This window comes from Vigna unguiculata, chromosome 7 (genome assembly GCF_037176805.1).
Source record: "Vigna unguiculata cultivar grain cowpea cultivar isolate G323 ecotype 2 chromosome 7, ASM3717680v1, whole genome shotgun sequence".
In the NCBI taxonomy this organism is placed as follows: Eukaryota; Viridiplantae; Streptophyta; class Magnoliopsida; order Fabales; family Fabaceae; genus Vigna; species Vigna unguiculata.
Window position 1 is genome coordinate 36,283,891 of NC_140798.1, and position 18,125 is coordinate 36,302,015.

General features: G+C 34.1%; 1 protein-coding gene across 4 annotated transcripts; it reads left to right on the plus strand.

The window, feature by feature from the left end:
* Nucleotides 1-1,724: 1,724 nt before the first annotated feature.
* Nucleotides 1,725-16,570, plus strand: LOC114192050 (uncharacterized). Of its 4 annotated transcripts, none has more exons than XM_028081605.2 (9): nucleotides 1,725-1,984; nucleotides 2,486-3,213; nucleotides 4,173-9,006; nucleotides 10,338-10,590; nucleotides 10,721-10,927; nucleotides 14,246-14,419; nucleotides 15,392-15,580; nucleotides 15,685-15,798; nucleotides 15,924-16,570. In XM_028081605.2, the coding sequence occupies exons 2-9, from the start codon at nucleotides 2,550-2,552 to the stop codon at nucleotides 16,239-16,241; spliced, it is 6,753 nt and encodes a 2,250-aa protein (XP_027937406.1). In that variant the 5' UTR covers nucleotides 1,725-1,984; nucleotides 2,486-2,549; the 3' UTR covers nucleotides 16,242-16,570. The 4 variants fall into 4 exon arrangements, with proteins under 4 accessions (XP_027937406.1, XP_027937405.1, XP_027937404.1 ...); XM_028081604.2 differs by having other exon boundaries at nucleotides 1,725-1,926; XM_028081603.2 differs by having other exon boundaries at nucleotides 1,954-2,018.
* Nucleotides 16,571-18,125: the final 1,555 nt, after the last annotated feature.

Sequence of the window (18,125 nt, forward strand, 5' to 3'; positions counted from 1 at the left end):
TTCAAGTTGGAGTGCCAAGGGATTAAGCTTTTTGGGACATTTCTTTTTTCATCATGTAGTTTCCCTGTTGCAAGCACTGAGGAGATTGTGAGGGGAACTTTGACAACCAAAACATGAACTGTATGGTTTAATGAGATGAATTTTTCACCGTTCATGTTGTGAGGACTCAAATTTGTAGAAATTAGTGAAATTGGCTGGATGGTATTTTCTGTATTTTTATTGGAAATTGTTTACCTGCAACTGGGAAAACATCTATCTCTATCTTTCTGAATGCTTCCCTCCATTTGGGACTACAGAACTGTGGAAACTGTTTCATTCTTATTGTAATTGTCAGGGTTAGGACTGCATATAATTGAGGAAAAAAGAGGAGGTTCATTTAATTTATCTTTTGAGCACAATGAAGTTTGTTTCAGGATAGTGATGGTCCTTGTGACTTCATAGTGTTGTGGGAATATATTTAGGAGTAATAAATCATCCAGCTTTATGAAGAGGGTGTAAGTGATTGTGATAATTGAGGGGTCTAGTTCAATTGAAAAGGAAAAAGATTGATATGGCAAAACTCCTGCAAACAGTTTTGCAGAAGCAGATAGGATGCATGACTAGGAGGGGAGGAGGGTGTGGTCCTAGAGGTTGTTGATGTAATAGAAGAGATTACATTGGCTTTATTAATTAAACCAAAATGTTCTTCCCACCGACATAACAATGCACAAATTATGAACTTTTAACTCTTTCTGTCATGTTTGTTATTTCATGAAATCATCCAACAAGCTGTAGCGTCATGAAAAAAATAAAAAATGTCATGAAATCCAATACGGGTAATCTCCATGACATCCTACTCTATTTGTAACAGAATAAATGCTAAAGTTGGTGACAGCAGTACAAATTTAAAAACCTTCTTTAACGAATTTTATTTTATCGAAAATTATTAGTTGTTAGTTTTTTTATTAGTGAGGAATTTGAACTCATAATTTTTTTTCACCTTTAACGATTAAATACGATGATGTTAATTTCCCTACTCAGCTCATCAAGATCCTTATTTATTGTACATACTTAGGTTGTTTGATCGCTAATTTTCATAAACAAATTACCCACCCTCTTCTTTTTTAACTTACTATTAGATTAAAGACGAGTTTCTTAAGAAATACTTACTAGATGCGAGACAAATGCGAGTGAAAATCCATAAAATTAAACAAAGTCCATCTCATCTACAATATCATAATCCCTCGTGACGATTATTACCCATTTGTTTTTATTTTCCGAAATCTAAACGACTAACTGCCTAAAAACAAGAACAGTACGCGTTTTACCTAATGATGTGCCACCGCAACTAAATAAGCCGGCACTCTATACATCTGTTAAATGTTTTGTTATGATATATATATATATATATATATATATATATATATATATATATATATTATATATATATATATGCATAAAACAGTAGCATGATAACATAACATGGATACCCTAACCACCCCGACACTATTTATGGTATACCAAATCACGTCATAGGTGAGTTGGTAAAAATGGTATTACCCAGACAGGTGGAAAAATATAAAAGTAAATGAGAAATTGAGTTTTTCACATAATTTAAATTATATAATAAAATTATATTGAAAAAAAATAATTAATATAGTAAAAAATGAAAAGAAATTATTATAAGTAGTTCCTCTATGCGTGGGACACGGTTTTCTTTTTCAGTTCTGGTATTTCCTTCAATTCTACTTTTCCTTTTCTTAGCCTCTCAGTTTTCAACCTTTGACCCCTTTCATTGCAATCAATTGAATAATCAATCACAATCACTTTCGTCTCCCCTTATACCCACCAATTCCCTTTTCATCTTTTTTTTTTCAAATGGGTCCCATCGTCTATCAGCTCTATTGGGCCCATGTAATTGGTCATCTTTTGTTCGTATAATTCCAAGTTAGCATATTTCTCTCATCCCTCGTTCTGGGTTTGAATTGCATTAATTAATTAACTGGTTTGTTTAATTGCTGATTGTTTTCTATCATTATGTAATTTCCCAACACTTGTTTCCTTTTTATCACTTTGCTTATAGCTGAGTTGAGCTTCGTCAAATTTTAAGTGTTGGTTTCTGCTTTTTTGCTTCCATTTGCATGCACATGCTCTTTCCTCTAGAATCTGGATATCTGTTTTCTTCTTTCTTAAATCATTCCCCTTGTTAGCTTTTGTCTCTTACCTTAAATGATTTTTCATTGGTATCAATATTCTATCTGTGTTTATCGTTTATTGATGAGGAAAGGAAGAAGAATTAAAAATAGTTTCACTCTGCTCTTTTTTCCTCTTGTTTGGGGGTGTTTAGGAATATATCTTTAATAAGCATTGCGTATTGGCTTTAGCAATGTTTTTTGTTCTTGGCATCATGTGTTGTTTGCCTCTTTGTTAGGTACTATGTCTGGTAAATATCTCTAGAATGTTTTGGAACATCTCATTTTTTTTCTAACTTTTGTTCTGTGTTTAGGTTCATCGTTTCGAGTGAGCAGCATAACTGCCCAGAGTAGCAGTGGTATTATTGTTTTGTGAAGATGGTACTCGGAATAAGAACAAAGAGTAGAAAAACTGTCTCAGTCCAAGTTCACTACGTAATCCATGTTCAGCAGATCAAGCCTTGGCCCCCTTCACAATCACTGAGATCTGTGCAAACGGTATCACTGCAGTGGGAAAATGGTGATAAAACTTCTGGGTCTCTAGCATCCACCACTGCTGGCGTTGCAAACATCGAATTTAATGAATCTTTCGGGCTTTCAGTTGTTATGTGGAGAGAAGCATCCAGGAAAAGCAAACACCGTGAAAGTTTTCAGAAGAACTACTTAGAGTTTAACTTGTATGATAAGACAACAAAGAGCCAACTATTGGGATCAGCCTCAATAAACTTTGCAGATTTTGGAATTATTAAGGAAACTAAAGCCTTACGCCTTCTATTGAACTGCAAGAAGAGCTCCAAGCATTCTTCACCGCCATTTCTTTATGTTAGTATTCAGCCATTGGACACAGAGTGTTCTAGCTCATCACCAAGCAGCAGCTATTCAAAAGGGTTGTCACTAGACAAGGAAGGAGGTGAATCGGTAACACAGTCACTGAAAGATGACGATGATGTCGAAATTGCCTCTTTTACTGACGACGATGATAATGATGACTTCCCTTCAAATACCGCCCAAACTAACAAATCTGCTTCTAAGACTACGGGAGGTTTGTCCCCTCTAAATGAAAAAGTATTGAAGTTTTTTTCTCTTCTAATTGTGCTTAATGCAAATATATCAAACATCACCCTTTTTTTCGAAGGGATTTGTTTACATAGTATGGATATTATCAAGTCATTGTTATGATTTGGAAGTAATTAACCTCATTCCTGCTTAGACCTAATTGAGCTGGATTTTGCCTAACAATAGATCGCTATGATGCTTAACTATTTGTTGTGGCACTAATAAATTGTATTCCTCTTTACTTTCGGTATGCCCATATACATTAACCACATACATCAAGATGGTCATTGTGTTTAATTGTTAAATGGTATGCATTCATGCATTAGTATGCAGTGTGCTGCTGCGATTCCTGTTGTTTTGATCGTACTATATTCAGGATACGAGATGATATTATTAAACTAATTTTGTTTGTTCATGACACATTTTGTATATCAATTACCTCTATGGTTGTTTTATAATTGTTAATTTATCTCTGCATACGGTGATAAAATGTTTGAACTCTAAATGTATCAACATGTAATCCTTTTTAAATTTTAATGATATAGATAGTGTCTTTTTGGATTACTTCTTTGTAACATAGGAGAAGAAAATAATAAGGAAAAATCAACTATACTCTCTTTTATAGCTAAAATTAACTTATGGCTAAGTTAATTTGTAAATAATGTATCATATTAGCTTCTTTAAAGCTTATTTTAAACATATGCGTTAGGTAATTTTAGTTTATAGAAAAACTGATTTTATTTGTTTCTTATTCTGTTTTCTGTAAGTGTTCTTGGAGAAGTTTATTGAAACATGCCTATAGTGAAAGAACTCGACAGAACAATACAAATGTATTACTGGTGATACAGTTTTACTACTATCTGATCTCCAGACCAATAATAATCTATACAGCTACGCAATTGTCTAGTTCTGCCAGATTAACAGCCTGTTGCCATTTGATTTCAGGCAGTATCAAAATCAGCGAAGGAGGAGCAGAAGGATCTCATGGAAAGACAGCAATGGAAGCGCCCACACAGTTCAATGGTATCAAACCTCCCCTTTCATCTACAATTCTTGGCTCAAACATGGGAAATGCTGCCGATGGCAGCTCTTCATTGTCTAAAATTTCTGAGGAAACTGTCAAACGTTCTGATCCAATTTCTGGAATTCAAGAAAGCAATCAACAATCTTCTGCTTCATGTATTTCATCGAGTATACAACCAAAATTTGAAAGGCCTTTCAATTCTCAAGCAACTCAAGCGAACAGCGTGATTAAAGAAGATGACACAAGAGATCAGAGACTTAATAAAAAAGTTGTAGAGAAAGTTACCAGTATTTCAGATGTTGGGGTTATGGAGGCCAAAGAAAAAATGGAGGAGCAGAGAAAAGAGAAAAAACAGTTTGGGGAGAGGAATGAACTTTTAAAAAATGAGCTCAATAAGTTCCGCACTGATGATTCTACCAAGAAAGGGAATTTCAGTAGTATTACTCTTTTAAACGAGGAACCACATGGGAAAGGACAAAAACAACTTGATGAGAAGAATGAACCTCTACAAAATGAGCTCAATAATTTTTCCAATGATGATTCTACGAAGAAAGGGAATTTTATTAGGTCTACTCTTCTAAACGAGAAACCACATGGGAAAGCAAAAAAACAGTCTATTGAGCAGAATGAGCCTTTACAAAATGAGCTCAATAATTTTTCCAATGATAATTCTACTAAGAAAGAGAATTTGATTAGCGCTACTATTCTAAACGAGAAACCACATGGGAAAGGACAAGGACAATTTACTAAGAAGAGTGAGCTTTCAGAAAATGAGCTCAATAATTTTTCAAATGATGATTCTATGCAGAAAGGGAATTTAAGTAGTACTACTCTTCTAAATGAGAAACCACGTGGGAAAGAACAAAGTCAGTTTCCTGAGAGGAATGAACCTATAATAAATGAGCACAATAAGTTCTCCAATGATGAATCTACAAAGAAAGGGAGTACTACTCTTCTAAACGAGAAATCACATGCGAAAGGACAACGACAGTTTACTGAGAAGAATGAACCTTTAGTAAATGAGCTCAACAGTTTTCCCCATGATGATTCTATGAAGAAGGGGGATTTAAATAGTACCACTATTCTAAACGAGAAACCACATGGGAAAGGACAAAGACAGTTTACTGAAGGGAATGAACCTTTAGATTATAAGCTCAATAACTTTTCTAATGATGATTCTATGAAGAAAGGGAATTTGAATAGTACTATTCTTCTAAACGAGAAACCACACGCGAACGAACAAAGACAATTTACTGAGAGGAATGAAACTTTTCAAAATGAGCACAATAATTTTTCTAGTGATGATTCAAGGAAGAAAGCGAATTTGATTACCACGAATCTTCTGAACGAGAAACCACATGGGAAAGGACAAAACCAATCTACTGAAAACAGTGAGCCTTTACGTAATGAGCTCATTAATTTTTCCAATGATGATTCTACGAGAAAAGGGGATTTGATTAGCACTACGCTTCTAAATGAGAAAGCACATGGGAAAGAACAAAACCAGTCTACTGAGAAGAATGAGCCTTTACAAAATGAGCTCAATAATGTTTCAAAAGATGATTCTACGAAAAAAGGGAATTTGATTAGCATTGATCTTCTAAACGAGAAACCACATGGCAAAGGACAAAACCAGTCTATTGAGAAGAATGGGCCTATACAAAATGAGTTCAATAATACCAATGTTGATTCTACGAAGAAAGGGAATTTAATTAGCACTGCACTTCTAAATGAGAAACCACATGGTACAAGACAAAACCAGTCTACTGAAAAGATTGAACCTTTACAAAATGAGCTCACCAATTTATCCAATGATGATTCTATAAAGAAAGGGAATTTGATTAGCACTACTCTTCTAAACGAGAAACCATACGTGAAAGGAAAAAATCATTCTACTGAGAAGAATGAGCCTTTACAAAATGAGCTCAATAATTTTTCCAATGATGATTCTACGAAGAAAGGAAATTTGATTAGCACTACTCTTCTAAACGAGAAACCACATGAGAAAGGACAAAAACAGTCTCCGAAGAAGAATGAGCCTTTACAAAATGAGCTCAACAATTTGTCCATTGATGATTCTACAAAGAAAGGGAATTTGATTAGCACTACTCTTCTAAACGAGAAACCACACGGAAAAGGACAAAACCAGTCTACTGAGAAGAATGAACCTTTACTAAATGAGATCAAAATTTTTTCTACTGATGATTCTTCGAAGAAAGAAAATTTGATTAGCACTACTCTTCTAAACGAGAAACCACATGAGAAAGGACAAAAACAGTCTACGGAGAAGAATGAGCCTTTAGAAAATGAACTCAATAATTTTTCCAATGATGATTCTACGAAGAAAAGAAATTTGATTAGCACCACTCTTCTAAACGAGAAACAACATGGGAAAGGACAAAACGAGTCTATTGAGAAGAATGAGCCTTTACAAAATGAGCTCAATAATATTTCCAATGGTGATTCAACAAAGAAAGAGAATTTGATTAGCACTACTCCTCTAAGCGAGAAACCACGTGAGAAAGGACAAAACCAGTGTAATGAGAAGAATGAACCTTTACAAAATGAGCTCAATAATGTTTCCAATGATGATTCTACGAAGAAAGGGAATTTGATTAGCACTACTCTTCTAAGCAAGAAACCACATGAGAAAGGACAAAAACAGTCTACTGAGAAGAATGAGCCTTTACAAAATGAGCTCAATAATGTTTCCAATGATGATTCTATGAAGAAAGGGAATTTGATTAGCACAACTCTTCTAAACGAAAAACCACATGGGAAAGCACAAAAACAGTCTACTGAGACGAATGAGCCTGTACAAAAAGAGCTCAATAACTTCTCCAATGATGATTCTACGAAGAAAGGGAATTTGATTAGTACATCTCTTCTAAACGTGAAACCACATGGGAAAGGACAAAGACAATTTATTGAAAAGAACCAGCCTTCAAAAAATGAGCTGAATAATTTGTCCACTGATGATTCTAAGAAAAATGTGAATTTAAATAGTACAACTCTTGTAAACGAGAAACCACTTGGGAGAGGACAAAGACAGTTTACTGAGGGGAATGAAACTTTACAAAATGAGCTCAATAATTTTTCCATTGATGATTCTACGAAGAAAGGGAATTTGAGTAGTACTACACTTCTAAACGAGAAAGGACAAAGACAATTTACCGAGGGGAATGAACCCTTAGAAAATGAGCTCAATAATGTTTCCAATGATGATTCTATGAAGAAGAGAAATTTAAAAAGTATTGCTCTTCTAAACAAGAAACCACATGGAAGAGGACAAAGAGAGTTTATTGAGAGGATTGAACATTTTGAAAATAAGCTGAATAATTTTTCCAATGATGATTCTACAAAGAAAGAGAATTTGAATAGTACTACTCTTCAGAACGTGAAACCACATGGGAGAGGACAAAGACAATTTACTATGAGGAATGAACTTATAGAAAATGAGCTCAATAAGTTTTGCAATGAGGATTCTACGAAGAAAGTGGATTCAAGTAGTAGTAGTCTTCTAAGTAAGGAACCACATGGGAAGGGACAAAAACAACTTATTGAGAAGAATGAACCTTTAGAAAATGAGCTCAATAATTTTTCTGATGATGATTGTGCGAAGAAGGGGAATTTGAATGGTATTACTCTTCTAGACGAGAAACCACTTGGGAAAGGACAAAAAGATTTCACTAAGAGTAATGAGCCTTTTGACAATGGGCTCAACAAATTTTCAAATGATGATTCGTTGAAGAGAAGGAATTTAATCAGTACTACTCTCTTAAATGAGAAACATGAGAAAGGACAAAGACAGTTTACCGAGAGGAATGAACTTTTAGAAAATGAGCTCAATAACTTTTCCAATGATGATTCTATGAAGAAAGGGAATTTGAATAGTAGTACTCTTCTAAACGAGAAGCCACATGGGAAAGTACAAAGACAGTTTACCGAGAGGAATGAACTTTTAGAAAATGAGCTCAATAAGTTCTGCAATGATGATTCTACCATGAAAGGGAATTTAAGTAGTACAATTCTTCTAAATGAGGAACCACATGGGAAAGGACAGAAACAACTTACTGAGAATAATAAACCTTTAGAAAATGAGTTCAATAATTTTTCCAATGACGATTCTATGAAGAAGGGGAATTTAAGTAGTACTATTTTAAACGAGAAACCACGGAAAGGACAAGGACAGGTCATGGAGAGAAATGAACCTTTAGAAAATGCGCTCAATCATTTTCCTAGTGATGATTCTACGAAGAAAGGGAATCTAAATAGTATTACTCTTCTAAATAAGATACCACATGAACACCCAAGATTGATGAGTGACAAAATTGAAGACAGGGAGAATTTAAAAGTTCTTCCACAATCTGCTGAGAACTATGAGCAAATCAGTAATCAGACCCATAATCAGTCACAGGAGATTAATACTTTGAATGATTTTCCTATTGGTACGGCTTGCCATGAAGACATTAATACAAGTGACCGCTTTCTTAGCAATAAAACTGAAATGAAGGCTGAAGTTGACAGGCTTCGAGAAGAGCTGAGGGAAGCTGCTGCTCTTGAAGTTTCAATGTACTCAGTTATTGCTGAACATGGTAGCTCGTCAAACAAGGTCCATGCACCTGCTCGGCGCCTTTCTAGATTCTATTTCCATGCTTGTAGAGTTGGGTCTCCTGCTACAATGGCTAGTGCAGCCCAGAGTGCTGTCTCGGGATTTGTCTTGGTTTCTAAAGCATGTGGAAATGACGTTCCAAGGTATAGAAAACTTGATTTCATTATTTTCTTAATTATGCTGAAATAACATAAAATGTTTAGGAATAACTAAAGATCTTGTTTTATGATTCTAAAGTACAGAAATTTTGTTGGAAAAAACTGAGCCTAAGATTACTTGCATAGGGAGAATGCCCAAATTTTTTGTCTATTGAAGTGTGAATAAATTTAGGAGAAAGTTGGGGAAGCTACTTTTGAGGAGATGATTGAGACTCATCTAAGGTTTCTTAGTCTCTTGAGGGTAATACCAACAGAGGTTCCAAAAAGGAACATGTACTAAGTGAACTAAATTAAAATTGTGGGAAGAGAAAAAAAAATATACATGGAAAAGTTGCTGAAAATTGTCTATACGAACTCCCCAATAGAGTTCATTTCATATAAAAACAGATAATGCCTATAAATAATATTATAATAAAACATTCCTATCATTATAAAGATTCTAATTAAACAAAGAAAGAAATCAGAAAAAAAAAATCCAAGGGATATTTCTTGTATTTCTAGGATAATATCTTAAGATATTTCTTATATTTCTAACACTCTTAAATTGAAGCTTGCTTAGCTTTAGTTAGTTGAGAAAACAATTCACATATCCTCAAATTAAAACTTAAAAACATAAAAATTGAGCTCCATCTCAGACAATAGTAGGAAAAGAAACTCAAGATGTTGGGGAAGTTGGAAGGAAGAATTGCTTAGCCAGATAGCTGGAATGATCATCTGCCTGGTAAACAATTCATGGCAAGAAAAGCAAGTCCTTCTGAAAACTAAATTTGGAAGCTTCAAACTAATATTGTTGGACACCAAAAATTTTAAACTTTAAACTATGTTTGCTAATAATTTTTGGGATACAAACAAGGTCAGTGCATATATAGGTAAAGGCAGGGCCAGATTAGTGCTTCTAGGACGTATGAGGCCAATGCGTATGGGACAAAACTGGGACCGGTGTATCTTGGACCAAGTTCAGACCTGTGCATCTCGACAGCCAAGCCCGTGTATTTGGGTTAAAACCGAGCCCAGTGCATCTGGGACAAATGCATTTGCAAGGTTGCAAGCATAGGGTGTGTCGATGGAAAAGGAGACATTGGTCTATGATACTAAATAGATGTTTTTTTTTTTTTTCTGAAATGCAAATTTGGCTTTTTCTTAAATGCAATGGCATTGATTAATGTAGCCAACTCCAACTAATGGGGTAAGGCTTGATTGTTGTATCTAATGAAGTTTGGTTTATTTAACATCAGTTCGAAAAAGATATGTGGATACTTATTACAATCATTTATTTTATTTTATTTTTTAGCTTACTGTTTCTTATCCATGAATAGGTTGACATTTTGGTTCTCAAATATATTATTGCTGAGAGCAATTGTGAGCAAAGAAGTTGAGAATATACACTTTGGTGATGGTTCATGCATCAACAGTGAATGGGATGCAGTTGGCAACACTCTTCATAAAGAAGAAAATGACAACATAGAAAAACAATTTCATAGCTGGGAGAATCCAAAGACATTCTTAATTGCATTAGAAAAGGTTGAAGCATGGATATTCTCTCGAATTGTTGAGTCTGTCTGGTGGCAGGTTGAATCCAAACCATTCATCTTCTCCTTCTATTTCTTCTTATTCTGCTTCTTATCTCCACTCTTAACTTTGATTTTAAACTAAAATCCCTTACATTTTCCTGATATTTTTTTATGTTTGCTGTCCCCAGACTCTGACACCATACATGCAGTCTGGAGTTGCAAAGAGCACTAATTTTAAGAAAGCAAATGAAAGAAGATCCCGTGTGGGTGATCAAGATCAAGGAAGTTTTTCTATTTATTTATGGAAAAGAGCTTTCAAGGATGCATGTGAAAGGCTTTGTCCTCTTCGAACCGGTGGTCATGAGTGTGGCTGCTTGGCTGTGATAGCTAGATTGGTACAATTTAAAGTTGATATTTCTAGATGCAATGTATTGAATGCTGGATTTCAGGATATTCAATTTTTTATACATGTGTATGGGTGTAGATGTATATGTAGCTTATATATATGACAAAACATATAGCTTGGTGTCTTTGTCAATACCTTATCAGGAAATGTTGGAAGTAGTGGTAAGGGGGTTTTTATTTAAAGTAACAAAATCATTTGTTCTTTTAATTCTCTAAGTTTTTAGAACCCCAAGGGTGGTGTTGTTGATGTTCTTGAGAAGGTGCTAGTATACATAAATTAAAAGCTAAGATAGACATGATCCTAAGCTGCTAGCTGATTTAGTTCTAGACTTGGACTGTTTTGTTATTGTTAGTTGCGTAGGGGATGGGTAGAAATCATTTTTCGGCCAACACCTGATCCTAAGCTGTGGCTGATTTGGTTCCTGACTTGGAAAAGACCCTCTTTCACCATGTGGCCATGACTGCAATCATCACCATGCCAATTCTTCATAATATATTGATTTGTACATCAGAAAAGAATGTTAGTTAGTTAGCTAAGATTTCATAGTTGTTGGCTAATTTCCTATAAATAATGATATTTAAGACAGACCGGAATAGAAGTTGTTGAATATAGAAAAAATAGAGTTTGAGATTAATCTCCCTTGCGTATAAACCACACATAGGGTAATCTATTTATAATAGAGAGATGTACAACTAAAAAGAGTAACTAAAAATAAATAGAATAAATAGAAGATATTGTTTGATATTATGATTAACAATATCTAACAATATCTTAATAATATCAAACAATATCTAACACTCTCCCTCAAGCTGGAGCATACAAATTGTATGTGTCAAGCTAGTTACAAATATAATCAATTCTAGGCCCCTGTAAAGACTTAATAAAAATATTTGCTAACTAATCACTTGAGTTAACAAACTCAGTCTTGATGTATCCTGACATAATCTTTTCCCGAATGAAATGACAGTCAATCTCAATGTGTTTGGTCCTCTCATGAAAGAGAGGATTAGAGCTAATATGAAGAGCAGCCTGATTGTCACACACAAGTGTCATTTGAGTGACATCTCCAAATTGTAACTCTCTAAGCAATTGCTTAAGCCAAACAAGTTCACAGGCAGCTGAGGCCATAGCTTTATATTCTACTTCTGCATTGGATCTTGCCACAACACTCTGTTTCTTACCTTTCCACGAGATTAAGTTACCACCAATGGAGACACAATACCCAAATGTAGATCTTTTATCAGAAGGAGATCCTGCCCAATCAGCATATGAATAACAAACAATTTTTGTGTGATTATTAGAACCACATAACAATCCTTTTCCAGGAGATCCTTTAATATACTCCAAGATACGAATGATTGCAGTCCAATTATCTTCACATGGGAAATTAAGAAATTGGCTTATCACAGTGACTGCAAAAAAAATGTCAGGACGAGTAACTGTAAGATAATTCAATTTCCCAACCAATCTTCTATATTGCTTACGATTAGATAGAGGCTCCCCCTGATTTGGTAGAAGTTTAGTATTGGGATCCATGGCTATATCAACAGACTTTAAACTCAGCAACTCAGTTTTCTCCAAAATATCCATGGCATACTTCCTCTGAGATATAACAATACCGACTGCGCCACCTCAATACCCAAGAAATATTTGAGTTTGCCAAGATCTTTGGTCTGAAAATGGTGACAGAGACTTTGTTTCAACTAAGAGATGCCGCCATGGTTGTCACTACCTGTAAGAACGATGTCATCAACATATATTATCAAGTAAATACATCCAGCACTCGAGTGTTGATAAAAGACAAAATGATTTGCTTCACACTGAGTCATACCAAATTGTTGAACAACATTGCTAAACTTTCCAAACCAGGCCCTAGGAGACTGTTTTAGACCATATAGGGATTTGCGAAGACGACATACCATCCCAGAAGACTCCTCCTGAGCAACAAATATAGGAGGTTGCTCAATATATATTTCTTTTTGCAAATCACCATTGAGGAAAACATTTTTAACATCCAAAGTTGATACCTTTTACCCTGTTGCAAATATGACTTTTGTTCGTTTATTTATCGCCATGGCTGCTCTTCAACAATGGTCTCTTTATCATCTGGATGTTAAAAATGTTTTCCTCAATGGTGATTTGCAAGAAGAAATCTATATGGAGCAACCTCCTAGGTTTATTACTTAAGGGAAGTCTTCTGGGATGGCATGTCGTCTTCGCAAATCCCTATATAGCCTAAAACAGTCTCCTAGGGCCTGGTTTGGAGTGTTTAGCAATGTTGTTCAATAATTTGGTATGACTTGGTGTAAAACAGATCATTCTGTCTTTTATCAACACTCGAGTGTTGAATGTATTTACTTGATAGTATATGTTGATGACATCGTTCTTACAGGTAGTGACAACCATGTAATGCATAACACTTGTCAATCTTATGACCTGGCTTGCCACAATGTTCACACTTAGGACGCCCTTTTTCCTGTTTGCGAGGGTGAGTCCGGTCATCACGGTGAGATGCCATAATAAATCGAATACAAAATATAAATGTGAATCAAACAGCGAAAGCAACAAACAAAACATATCCCAATATTAGATGATTGCAAATTCCTTAAAATGGCATAAAGAACATGGGGCAGAACCTCCAGAAACGTCTCAAAGCAGAAAACAATTGCAAAATTACAATCACGTGAAATCTGAAAAATTGCGAGAGAGGCTAAGGGTTTGGGACTTAGGGCTTAGGAAAGAGTAACTACGGTAAGAATGTCTTCTCAATCATAAAATTTGCGAAAGAGACTTAGGGCTTAGGACTAAGGGCTAAGGATTTACGGAAGAGGAACTACTGCAAGGTTTCCTTCTCAATCAATCATGGATCATTTAGGGCTCTGATATCATGTTGAATATAGAGAAAATAGGGTTTGAGATTAATCTCCCTTATGTACAAACCACACATAGGGTAATCTATTTATAATAGAGAGAGGTACAACTAAAAAGAGTAACTAAAAATAAATAGAGTAAATAGAAGATATTGTTCGATATTGTGATTAACAATATCTTAACAACATCTAAACAATATCTAAGAGAAGTAATAGAATTATTTATACTGTATTATTATTTATTTCTTGTTAATACTGTGTGTTTCTAGAATTATTTATATCAGTGGTTTATTCTTGAATAGTTCTAGGTTGTATGGATGTACATGTTATTGTTTTCTCTGAAGGGTAATATTGTGTCTATTGATTCCTATCTTGAGAAGGCAAGAAATAAAATAAAAGGCAGCCTGATTGAAATAGGAATGTTTTTGTGGTTGTAGGTGATGGAGCAGTTGGTTAGTAGACTTGATTTTGCTATGTTCAATGCTATTCTTCGGGAATCCGCCGAAGAGATGCCCATGGATCCTGTATCTGACCCCATTAGTGATTCTAAGGTTCTTCCAATTCCAGCTGGGAAATCAGGCTTTGCGGCTGGTGCGCAACTGAAGAATGCTGTGAGTTATGAAACTTTTTTGTCCTATACCTTCTTTCTCTCAAAAGACACTTAGTTGATCATAATCTTTATATATTGTTCATCTGTAAGGCTTGCTTCCTCTGTTACACAGCATAATGCTTTTCGTGAGACTTTGAGAAAGTTTACTCGCTGATATAAGATGTAAAGTATTTTATGATGTTTTAGTACAAGTATTTAGAAAACAAATATGATCCTATTAGATATTGAATCTTAATAAACAAATGCTACCGTAACATACAGTGGATATTAGAGACACTGTAAATTTTTTACAACTTTTAGGTCAGAAATTTTCCACCAATATACGGAGTTCACCAGGAGAAATAATTTGCCGTTTCGTGTGTATATTTTCAATTCATCAACCTCTTTGAAGACTCCTAAAAATTCAAAGATTTTGAATTTTGAATTTGGATGCATTGGTAATTAGAATTATGAAGTTTCTTTTTCCTGGCAGCCTCTCATCTTAAAACATGTCTTCTCAAGTTTAATGTATACATTGTACTTGTAAATTTGTTGCATGATGGCACAAAATTGAATCAATTCTATTATTTGTAAAATCATTGATGCAAGCACATGTTGAGTAATGAAGTGCTAATAAAAAAAAACACGAATGTAGCAGAAATAAGCATATTGAGGTGGATGAGTGCATACACAAGAAAATAGGAGAGAATGTATCTTTTGAGAAAGTTGATGGAAACTGGCTTAGTTTTGAATAAAATGCTTCAGTTTGGAAAGTGTATCGAATGGAAGGTTAATCAAATCAAAAGAGTGGAGAAAGACCTAAGAAAACTTGAGAAACCATTTAGAAAGACCCTCCTGTAAATGGTTCTACTGAAAAATTGGTTCTTGTTAGAGCCCAATATCCATGTAGCCAAACTTAATAAAATTTGTTGCAATTCTATGAAGGATATGTGATGTTTGTTCCCTTGGGTAACTTTTTATTATCTGTACTCAGGTTGGTGACTGGTCAAGATGGCTTTCAGATTTATTTAGCATTGATGATAGTGACTCCTATGAAGTTACCAATGAAAACGATGAACCCAAATATGAATCATCCTTCAAACCTTTCCTTCTCCTCAATGCCTTAAGCGATTTGATGATGCTTCCATTGGACATGCTTGCAGATGGGTCTACGAGAAAAGAGGTTAGATCAAACTTCTTTATTGTTGACTTGTCTTTCTTCTTTTCATTATTAATGCTTTGGGAAACTAATTATATTATAAACGTATCATCCAAACAATTCTGCAGGTTTGCCCTAGATTTGGCATTTCATTGATTAAACGAGCAGTCAACAATTTTGTTCCTGATGAATTCTCCCCAGGCCCTATCCCGGATGCTGTTTTTGATGCCCTGAACAGTGAGGTTGGTTTATTTTTAGCATGCTTGGTGAAAATAAGAAGCAATAAGTATGGTGTAGGAATGGATTATTGAAATTTCAACATTCTAATTTCCCTGTCCTTTTGTTTTGTTGGATTTTGATATTTTAGGATATTGAGGATGATGTAGGGGCTATTACAAGCTTGCCATGTTCTGCTGGTCCCGCGTTCTATGCACCACTTCCAGCTTCTTCAATTGTAGGCATGATACAAGAAGCGGGAACAAAAACTTCACTAAAATGTGGCTCATTTGCGCTCAAAAAATTATATACCAGTGATGATGAACTTGATGAGTTGGATTCACCACTTTCTGCTCTTGGCATGGATGAACCATCAGTTTCGTCCAAGGAAAAGCCTGCACTAGTGAAGGGAGGGCGTAAGGTTGTACGATATGAGCTCTTGCGGGAAGCGTGGAAGAATAGTGAATGATCACTCTGTGTTCCTATCAATGTTTTTTTCCTTGTATATATTATACATTTTTCATTTAGCCCAGAATATTCTCCCTTTGTTTTTAAAATAAAAATATTGTCCTTGTAATCTTATACTATGAGAAGTTCTTACCTGGTCTGGGATAGTGAAAAATTATTCCAGTTTGATGGATACAGAGGCAGAAGTCACGTATCAATTTTGATTCCTCCAAATTGACGAGTGTAGTTTAGAGGACTGTTGAAATCAACTATTAAAATTGTGTAAATACAAGCAAATTTGTACTTATTAATTTTTAAATCAATGGAAATAATTTTAGTTTTTAAGTTGCATTGCTTTCCTCAACATGCATTCATGTTTCACAGTATTTGTTATGGAAGGTAAGAGATGCACACATACTTTTATGTATTAAAATAAAAGATTACAAACTATTGTAATCATAAAAATATTATTATTTATAAATTAGATATTTTATTAATAATTATTAATAAAGTATCTTAAAATATAAAAATAAAATATAGAATATGTGACACATTGATGCATTATAACTTTCTTGTATTTGATGTTACCCCTCTTATTGTTATTGACACTCCCTTATCCTTATCTATGTATTGTGTCGTGAACTCATGAAATAAACGTATTATTCTGTCTTAGTAACACGTGTAAAAGAAAATTAAATGGTTTAGTTTTTATGATTTAGAAGTTTTTTCTATATAAAAAAGATAATTTCTATAACTGAGAAATTGAAATTGACGTCTAAACTAATGTTCTGAATTATGTAACTAAGTATACGCTTTTAAGTTAGGGATTGCATAATCCAAAATTAACTTTAAACCGAAGGACAAAGTGGAATTTTAAAGTTTATGAAGAACTACATGCAGTGCAAAAAGAAATTCACAACAACCACATATCACAACCTAAGATTCACTTGGGCTTAACAAATCTAAATGTGAGCTCTCATATAAACCATGAACAAGGCTTTTACTTCCGCATTCTCACAATTTCTTCCCATACCCCAAATTTTTAAATGGCCATTTTATCTTCGGTACAAGATTACATATTTTAGAAACTATTTTGGTAAAAGTTATCTAAAATTTCTGAAATGTAATTTTCGAAATGAGATTTTTGAAACAAAATTTTTGGAACGTATAAAATGTATTTTAGAATAAACTTTTCGAAACCCTACTCTCTACAAGTTTTCCGGAACATTCCATATAAAATGTGTTCAGAAAGGAGCTTTACATAACACATAAAATGCGTTCCAAAAGAAATTGTCTGGAACAAATTTTTTTCCGCATTTTCTCTTCTACTCCTTCCTCTGCAGCGATGATATGATGCAATAATAAAGAATGTTTGAGTATTTTTCTATTGTTGTAGAGTGGAGTTAGTAATTGTGTAGGGAACAGGAAGCAATATCCCATCAACAATTCTCATATGTTTTTAATATTTAACTAAGTTTATTATATGATTAGATTGATGGTAATATTTGGAAGAGTAATTATGTTTTCAAAATTGGAGTACAGCTTGTATTTAATTAAATTGGATTAATATGAGTGGAAATAATCTAGATAGTAATTGATATAAATGAAATTGGTGCGTATTGAGCAAGCAAATAATTAAATAAAAGAAATGTTCATATCAGACTAAGTTTCAAGTAAAATAGAAGAGGATATTACAAAATTCTTATATTTAGTCAGTTTCAGTATTGTATGAAGATGCGCAATACATGTCTGAATTTATTTAATTCCTATGGCCTTAGTACAACTAAAAATGTAATTGATAAGCAAATCTACGACTTCGAGTATAATTATAAGTATGTGGATAAAAAGTGATAAATTATGTAATTTTATATGATTGTTTATATGTCAGTTAAATTATTTTGGCTTA

Excerpts from the sequence above, each read along its gene's own strand:
- LOC114192050 (XM_028081605.2), top strand. The coding sequence starts at position 2,550 with ATGGTACTCGGAATAAGAACAAAGAGTAGAAAAACTGTCTCAGTCCAA. Across the intron at positions 10,928-14,245 it reads TGGCTGTGATAGCTAGATTG|GTGATGGAGCAGTTGGTTAG; the intron begins GTACAATTTAAA and ends TTGTGGTTGTAG. Across the intron at positions 15,581-15,684 it reads ATGGGTCTACGAGAAAAGAG|GTTTGCCCTAGATTTGGCAT; the intron begins GTTAGATCAAAC and ends ACAATTCTGCAG.